Source organism: Caenorhabditis briggsae, assembly GCF_000004555.2.
Source record: "Caenorhabditis briggsae complete genome, chrIV, whole genome shotgun sequence".
In the NCBI taxonomy this organism is placed as follows: domain Eukaryota; kingdom Metazoa; phylum Nematoda; class Chromadorea; order Rhabditida; family Rhabditidae; genus Caenorhabditis; species Caenorhabditis briggsae.
Window position 1 is genome coordinate 15,357,780 of NC_013487.2, and position 9,020 is coordinate 15,366,799.

General features: G+C 39.7%; 1 protein-coding gene across 1 annotated transcript; it reads left to right on the plus strand.

Annotated features, from left to right (window-relative positions):
- Window positions 1–71: 71 nt before the first annotated feature.
- On the plus strand, window positions 72–5,416 carry Cbr-vha-19 (the record flags this gene model as incomplete). Its single annotated transcript, XM_002634679.1, has 6 exons — window positions 72–166; window positions 212–294; window positions 457–572; window positions 1,864–2,532; window positions 3,541–3,774; window positions 5,252–5,416. 6 exons carry the CDS (start codon window positions 72–74, stop codon window positions 5,414–5,416), a joined length of 1,362 nt encoding a protein of 453 aa, XP_002634725.1.
- Between the last annotated feature and the right edge of the window lie 3,604 nt (window positions 5,417–9,020).

A 9,020-nucleotide genomic window follows, 5' to 3' on the forward strand; every position in this document is an offset into this window, starting at 1 on the left:
TGCATGCATTTTCTTCTTAATTACCCCCTAATTACCCGTAATTACACCCCGATAGTCTAAAATTTTGCAGAATGAGGGTACTTTTTTCCGCGATTACCATTTCACTGATCGCCAGCACCGCGCTCGCCTACGACGCCGTTCTTTTCTCGAATCAAAGAGAAATTAGGTAATTTAGTTGACTAATTAGGGCTAATTAACTAATTAATTCCAGAGGAGAATCCATCGAAAAATTGGCAAAAGCAGCGACGCCAGAAGAGCCCGTCGTCTTCATTGTTAACCCAGATTTCACTCTTGGTAATTCTAATTAGGACGTTAATTGGTCAATTAGAGCGATTTCTGGGCTTGAAAATCGATTTTTTCGATGAAAAATGGTCTGAAAATCGGTTTTAGGCTCAAAAAATTGATTTTCAGCGATTTTCAGCCCCTAAAAATCTCTGAAAATCTGAAATTTTCCAGGTCAATTCTCGGTGAAAGCCAACGCCTACTCCTCCGAACCAACGACAGACTTTTTGGCGAAATCTGTGAAGAACAGCAATTTCCACGGCTCACAATACTTCCCGCATCCGATTGAGGTGAGCAATTTGGCTGAAATTCGGCTGAAAATCAAGCTTTTGAGCCATTTTGAGTCTGAAAATGGGCATTCTGGGCTTTGAAGCATTTCGGGCCAATTTAGACCAATTTGGGCTTTCTAGACGAGTTATGGACTTATTTTTGGCCTTTCAGATCAAGTTTTAGTCTATTTATGGTCATTTTAAGCCATTTTTAGGGTATTTTTCAGTCAATTTCAGTCCCAGTCGCTCCAGAAGACTTTCAGACCATTCTGGATCGATTAAGACCAATTTTGAGCGTTTTAGACGATTTTTGACCCATTTTGGACCATTTCCAGGTCATTTAGACCCTATTTGGACCAATTTCAGTGAGACCGTGATTTCGAGTGATTTCAGACCATTCCAACCGTTTTGAGCCTATTTTAAGCTATTTCAGGCCAAATTCCGACCGTTTTAGGCCATTTTACCCCAAACTCTACGAATATCAGTTTTGAACTAGTTTAGCGTGCTTCCAGACGATTCCAGACGATTCCAGACGATTTTAGGCCTATTTTGAGCTATTTTGGGTCATTTTTGACCCATTTTTGGGCAATTTCAGACCTATTTAGACCGATTTCAGTTGGACCTGGTTTAGAGCAATTTTAGACCGCTCCGGACCGATTAAGACCAATTTTGAGCTATTTTGGTTCATTTTAACCTATTTTAGGCCGAATTCAGACTATTTTGGAGCATTTTAGTGCTAATTCCGGTCATTTTCGACCATTTTCAGTCGAAGTCGAGGAATTTCAGATGATTTTGGACCAATTTTGACCTTTTTTGAGGCATTTCAGCCGATTTAGAGCTCAGGAATCTTTCAGAAGCTTTTGAGGCCACTTAGGTGCGATTCTAGGCGTTTCAGGCTCATTGTAAGTCTAAAAATCCAATTTTTGGGCTTTCTCATGTCATTTTTGAGCTATTTTGGACCATTTTTGGACTATTTCAGTTATAGACGATTCTGTTAGGCTTTTCAGGCCGATTCTAGACACTTAAGCTCATTTTCAGGCCTTTTAATCACCTCAAACCGACCAAAAATAGGTATCAAACGGTCCAGAGGCTTTTCAGGCCAACTAGGCTTGATTCTAGGCCTTTTAAGGCTCATTTTTAGGCCTTTTAGGCCTTAAATGGGCAAGAGGCTTTTCAAGCCTGTTAGGCGACCTTTTCAGGTTCAATTTTAGGCGTTTTAGGCTTTAAACGGTCCCGAGGCTTTTCAGGCCAACTAGGCTCGATTTTAGGCCTTTTCAGGCTCCTTATATATTTCTAAAAGCCCGATTTGCAGGCGTCCACCGCTCAAGTCGTGACGTCATCTGAGGAATACAAGGCCGGATCCGCCGTCTACATCATCGCCGGAGAGGAATGGACGTCGATGGAGCAGCTCGCCGAGCAACTCATCTCGCGAATCGATAATTCCGTTGGCGTCGTCACCTCCACCGACGCCGTCCTCCACGAGAGAACGAATCGAGTGAAGAGAGTGGCCACAGACGAGATGGACGGTGCTTCGGAGTCTTCTGAGGGTCCAGAAGCCACAGGAAGCTATCCATTCCCGCTGGTCCTCCCTCCATACAACAATTCGGCCATCAAGACGACGCCTGAGGCTAATTTGACTTGTCTATTCTATTTGGAGGGATTGTCAGTTGTCGTTCAACAGAAGACTGATAAAGCTTTTAGCTACGCGGCCGCCTATCTGCCGGGAGCCAACCTGACGTATTCGTATGCCGATGGAGACGCTTCGTGCCTCAAAGGACCCGTGGGAAACTTCAGTTTTAGAGTTCGAGCGCAATTGCATCAGGATGTCACTGGAAAGCAGTTCAACACGCCCGCTTTCACCATGAAGAGTGGGGATAGCGTAGATTTTACGCTGAAAATCACTGGAGACGTCTTCGGATACTGGAGTTTGACGGGAGCCGTGATGCATAATGTGGCGGTCACTGGGCAGGGCAACTATAAGGTTTGTAATGCGAAAAATGAGCTAAAAATCGATTTTTGCTCGTTTTTCAGCGATTTTTTGGCATTTTTGGTGCCAAAAATGGCTGAAATTCGAATTTCAGCAGTTTAATATCGATCAAAACAACCAATTCTTGGCTTAAAATAGGCATTTCAGACCGATCTGATACGATTTATACCAATTTCAGACGATTTTTAGACCATTTTAGACCAATTTTGAACGTTTTTATACCATTTTAGCCACCTTCGGGCCATTTTTAGTCCATGATCGGGCCGAATTTGATGTGAAACGATTCAAATCTGGTTTAAAATGACCGAAAATCGATCTGAAATGATCTAGAATTTGCTTTTCAGGTCAATATTAGACCATCCAGACCATTTTTAGCCCATTTCAGGCCGATTTTGGATGTTTTTAGTCCAATATTTGACTTTTTTCGACCATTTTAGGCCGATTTTGACCATTTTTGGCCTTTTTAGACCATTTTAGGGCTAATTTTGGAGCCCAAAATTTGGTCTAAAATGGTCCAAATCCGGTTTTAAACGGTCATAAAATTGATCTGAAGTAGTCTAAAATTGGGCTGAAAACTTTTCTGGCCAATTTTAGACCATCTAGACGATTTTTAGGCTGTTTTCAGACCATTTTTTGGCTCATTTTCGGCTATTTTAGGCCATTTTGAACCATGTTAGGCTTATTTTTGACCCGTTCTGATCGTTTTTGGGCTATTTTAGACCATTTTGGACCATTTTGAAAGCCATTTGAGCCCAATTTTCGACTGTTTTGTCGCGTTTTAGACCATGTCAGACTATTTTTAGACTCATTTCGATCGATTTCGGATCATTTTAGGCCAAAATCATCACCATTCTTGTCTATTCTAGACGATTTTTTAGGCTATTTTTGAGCTTTTTAGGCCATTTTAGACCAATCTAGGCCATTCTAGGCCAATTTTGACTGTTTTAGACGAATTTCAGCTTTTCCAAACCCGTTTTTTTTGCTAATTTTCCAATTTTTCAGAGCGCCAAGGTGATGGAACAGACGATCGGCGAACCCGAGACGCAATACTCGAAGATCAATTCGGTGGCCGGCTGGTCGTTGGTCTGCGGACAGACTCAGGCCGTTTTCTTCCCCTCGGACACGGATACGGTCAAAATTGGAATCTCCCTGGTCAACACCCAGATTCAGTTGTTCAATGTGAATTCGAAGCCCGAGAAGTGGTTGGCTGCGCAGCAGTTCACACTTCAAGCTGAGGTAATTGCTTTGGAATTCTGAAAATCCGACTTTTCCAGTCACTTGTGACGTCTGAAACCTAAAAATTCAAATTTCCCATCAAAATCTATCCTAGAAACCAAGAAAAAACAGAAATTTTCACGGTGGCCGAGTTTTTGGATTTTCTAGGCCACCATTTGGGAAGTTAGGCCGTGAGCGGTTTTTGATGATTTTTTGACGATTTCTAGAGTCACTTTTTGCGGAACTCCGAATTTTTTGTTTATTTGTGTCTTTAGCAATCGGGAATTGTGGAAATTCTCAAATTACGATTAGGCTCCGCCCACTTTTGAGAGTGGCTTGTTTTTGGTTGGTAAATAGGGGGTTTTGGGTGAAATTAGTCGTTTTTATGGTTTGAAAATGCAAAAATTAAGTTCCCCATCAAAAACTACCACAGAAACCAAGAAAAAACAGAAGTTTCCACAGCGGCCGAGTTTTTGGATTTTTTAGGCCACCATGCGGAAAGTTAGGCCACGATCGTTTTTTGACGGTTTCTAGCCTAATTTTTAGCGTAGAGCTCGAATTTGATAAAGATTTTGTGTGAAAATGATCCATTCAAGCCAATTTTCGACCATTCCGAGCTACTTTTTGGTGGTGGCCGAGTTTTGGTGGCCTAGAAATCCAAAAAACCTTGATTTTCGCACTTTTGGTCTTTTCTAGAGCAATTTTTCGTAGAATAGAGTTGTTGTAGAGCAAAATAATGAGGAAAACTTCAAATTTCCAGCCGAAAAACACATTTTTGAGATGGTGGCCTAGAAACCGAAAACTCGGCCACGTTGATTTTTTTGCTATTTTAGGCCATTTTTCGGTTTTTCAACTCTGAAAATCGATTTTCCCATCAAAATATACCCCACAAACCAAGAAAAAGCTGAAATTTTCCAGGTGGCCGAGTTTTCAAATTTTCTAGGCCACCATTTGAAAAGTTCGGCCACGTTTGTTTTTTGATGGTTTTTAGGCTGATTTTTCATGGGAAACTTGAATATTGTGTTTATTTACAGCGAAAATACCTCATAACCTATCAAAATACAACTTTTTCTTGGCAAAATAGTTGTGAAATTTGCTTCTTTTTTTTTCGAAAAAATTCCAGAAAAAAACGGCGGAAAATAATCAAAATTTTAGGCTCCGCCCACTTTAAGTTAGAATGTGAAAATCGAGATTTTTAGCGGATTATCAGAATTTTTCGGCGTTTTTCATTATGAAAATCGAATTTGCCATCAAAATCTACCCAAGAAACCAAGAAAAAACGAGAAATTTTATGGTGGCCGAGTTTTTGGATTTTCTAGGCCACCATGTGGAAAGTTCGGCCACGCCCGTTTTTTTACCGTTTCTAGGGTAGTTTTTAGTGTAGAATTCGAATTTGATAAGGATTCTGTGTGAAAATAGAAAAGGAGCGCGATATACAAGAAAATTTTCAAAAAATTTGAAAATCCCAAAAATTTCAAAAAATTCGAAATTTTCGCAGGATTGCACTGGAACCTTCTCGGCCGGCTCGTGGATGGGCATCATCTCTGCACTGGTGCTGATCGGAGGACTGATCTTCGGCTACGTGATGCTTCAATCAGTCCAGACGATGGATCGATTCGACGATCCGAAACAGAAGCAAATTGTGATCAATGTTCGAGAATAAATTTTGATGTTTTTTTTCCCTAATTTTTCCTGAAATTTAAGCTAAACATTCCCCTAAAAATTCGATTTTCAACCATTTTTGGCCTAGAATATCGATTTTTGGCTTAAAAACCCGATTTTCAGCCTTTTTTAGCTCAATTTTCGCTATTTTCCTTTAATTTTTCGTCATGTCCCTCAAATGTTCCATCTTTTTTAAGTGTATTTTATCTCTCTAGTTGATTTCACTTTTTTTCCTCTTTTTCCCGCCCAAAAATTTCAAATTTTTGAAATTTTGAATTTTCTCAACTTTTCAAACTTCCCGCCTATTTTTTCCCAAAATTTTTCTCTTTTTTCTTAATTTTTAGCAACAACATTCCAGTTACCTGCCAAATCGGTGACGCGTCCCCCCCCCCTCCTTTTTGTCCCCTTCCTGTCGCTTATATCATTTTTTTTTGTTTCAAATTACCATAGTTTTATTTTTTTGTTTGCCTCACTCTTTTTGGTTGTGTGTTCATGTGAATGATGTGTAAATAAACTCGCAAAATAGTTGTGAAATTTGCTTCTTTTTTTCGAAAAAATTCCAGAAAAAACGGCGGAAAATCATCGAAATTTTAGGCTCCGCCCACTTTAAGTTAGAATGTGAAAATCGAGATTTTTAGCGGATTATCAGAATTTTCGGCGTTTTTCACTATGAAAATCGAATTTGCCAACAAAATCTACCCTAGAAACCAAGAAAAAACGGCAAATTTCATGGTGGCCGAGTTTTTGGATTTTCTAGGCCACCATGCGGAAAGTTCGGCCACGCCCCTTTTTTGCTGTTTTTTTGACGATTTTTAGAGTAACCTTTTGCGAGAAATCCGAATTTCGAGTTTATATGTGTCTATAACAATTGGAAATACTGGAAATTCTCAAATTACGATTAGGCTCCGCCCACTTTTGAGAATGACTTGTTCTGGGGTGGTAAATTGTGGATTTTGGGTGAAACTAGTCATTTTTGAAGATTGGGAATGTAAAAATCCGAATTCCCTATCAAAATCTACCCCAGAAACCAAGAAAAAAGAGGTAATTTCCATGGTGGCCGAGTTTTTGGATTTTCTCGGCCACCATTTGGAAAACTAGGCCATGAACCCCTTTTGATGGTTTTTAGGGTAGTTTTTCATGGGAAACTCGAATTTCTTGTTCATTCCCTTTTTAAAAAGCTTTCCAACCTATCAAACACCAAAAAACACTGAAAGTGGGCGGAGCTTCGGCATCAATTTGATTCGCTGAAATTTAAATTTACAGAAGTTCTTTGCAAAATCGAAATTTAGCATATGAAATGCTTCAAAATGCGTCTTAACACGCCCACTTTCAAATTTCCCATTGACACGCCGCGACGCACGACCGCGACGCGCCGGTAAATACAAAGGGGGCGGAGCCTAGTCGTGTTTGGGCTCATTTTGAAGCACTTGACAAGCTAACCTCAAATCTACTGAAACAATTCAAGAAAGATGAAAAATAAGAAAGTTATGAAGGTCTAAAAGAGTCATGTGGTATGTTTTTGCAGAGTCCCTGTGCCTCTCCAGACTGTCTAAACAATCAAAACATTTCTCTAGCACTCTCTCTTTTTCCAATACTCTCTCACTCTTACTGTCTGGCACTCTCTCACTCTCTCGCTTCTCCAATTACCAGACATCCCCCTCCTTCATTCCTCTATTATACTCCCCCCTATGGCTGGTACCTGATTTTCCACCGGCCCTAAACATCATTGATTTTTATCAAAATTCCCTTTATTCCCCCCACTTCAAAATGGTCCCGTAATTGAATCTGGACCTTTTGAAGTGTATTATTGATTTTTCTGAATATTACCTATTCCAATTTTTTGTTTAAAAAAGGTGAGCTGATTTTGAAGATTACAAAAATTCCAAAAACGTTGAAAATCAGTCTTTTCTAGTCATTTGTGGTTTTTGAAACTTAAAAATTCAAATTTTCCAAGAAAAACTACCCCGGAAACCATTAAAAAACCAAAAATTTTATGGTGGCCGAGTTTTTGCATTTTCTAGGCCACCATGCAGAAAGTTAGGCCAAGAGTCGTTTTTGATGATTTATAGAGTAACTTTTTGCGAGAAATCCAAATTTTGTGTTTTTTTCTGTCTATAACAATAGGAAAATCTGGAAATCTTTAAATGATGATAATGCTCCGCCCACTTTTAGGAATGACTTGTTCTGGGGTGGTAAAGAATCGGTTTTTAGTGGAAACAGTCATTTTTGAAGCTTGAAAATGTGAAAATCGAGTTCCTCATCAAAAACTACCACAGAAACCAAGAAAAAACGAGAAATTTCATGGTGGCAGAGTTTTTGGATTTTCTAGGCCACCATTTGGAAAGTTAGGTCATAGTGGTTTTTCGATGATTTTTTGACGATTTGTAGCGTAACTTTTTGCGAGGAATCCAAATGTCGTGTTGATTTGTCTGTAACAATTGGAAAATCTGGAAATCCTCAAATTACGATTAGGCTCCGCCCACTTTTAAGAATGACTTGTTCTGGGGTGGTAAAGAGTCGGTTTTTAGTGGAAACAGTCATTTTTGAAGCTTGACCGAGTTTTTGGATTTTTCTAGGCCACCATGCGGAAAGTTAGGCCACGCCAGTTTTTTGAGGTTTTCTGGGCTAGTTTTTAGCGGGAAGTTTGGATTTTAAATTTTTTTTTCATCTTAAACTATGGGAAAGTCACTAAAACACTGAAGCACGATTGGGCTCCGCCCACTTTTCAGATGAACTCGAAAATTGGATTTTCGATGGAAAACATTAACGTTCAAGATTGCTCACTACGAAAATCGAGTTCCCCGTCAAAAACTACCGTAAAAACCAATAAAAAACAAAAAATTTCGAGATTTTTAGCGGATTATCAGAATTTTTCGGCGTTTTTCATTATGAAAATCGAGTGTGCCATCAAAATCTACCCAAGAAACCAAGAAAAAACGAGAAATTTTATGGTGGCCGAGTTTTTGGATTTTTCTAGGCCACCACTTGGAAAGTTAGGCCATGCGCTGTTTTTGATGATTTCTAGGCTATTTTTTCACGAGAAACCCAGCTTTCTAGTTTATTTTGTGTGAAAATAACAAAAAAGGCCTACAACTCAATTTTTGAATTTCAAGCTCCGCCCAATTGTCGGATTAGCTCGAAAATTGGTTTTTGATGAAAATACTCATTTTCAATGTTTCTAACCATGAAAATCGGATTTCCCATCAAGAACTACCCTAGGAACCCTGAAAAAACCAAAAATTCCCTGGTGGCCGATTTTTTGGATTTTCTAGGCCACCACTCGGAAAGTTAGGCCACGTTCGTTTTTTGATGGTTTCTAGACTAGTTTTTGATGGGAAACTCGGATCTCGCGTTTGTTTTGTGCACACGCTCTCTCAACAAATTTATCAATTCCAGAAAAACCGCCGACCGCCTCACTGGATTCTCTTCGGGCTCGACGGCTGTCGTAAGATCCCACGACATGTCCCAAGGACTTCCGACCGTTGAGTTGGGAATGACGTCGAGCTCAGGGTGGGTATTTTTTTAGTAATTGAGAAAATTTGCGGATGCAGTGTGATTGGAGCTAGGGTTCACAGTATCCAAGGGTACATCGAAAAAGGGTACAT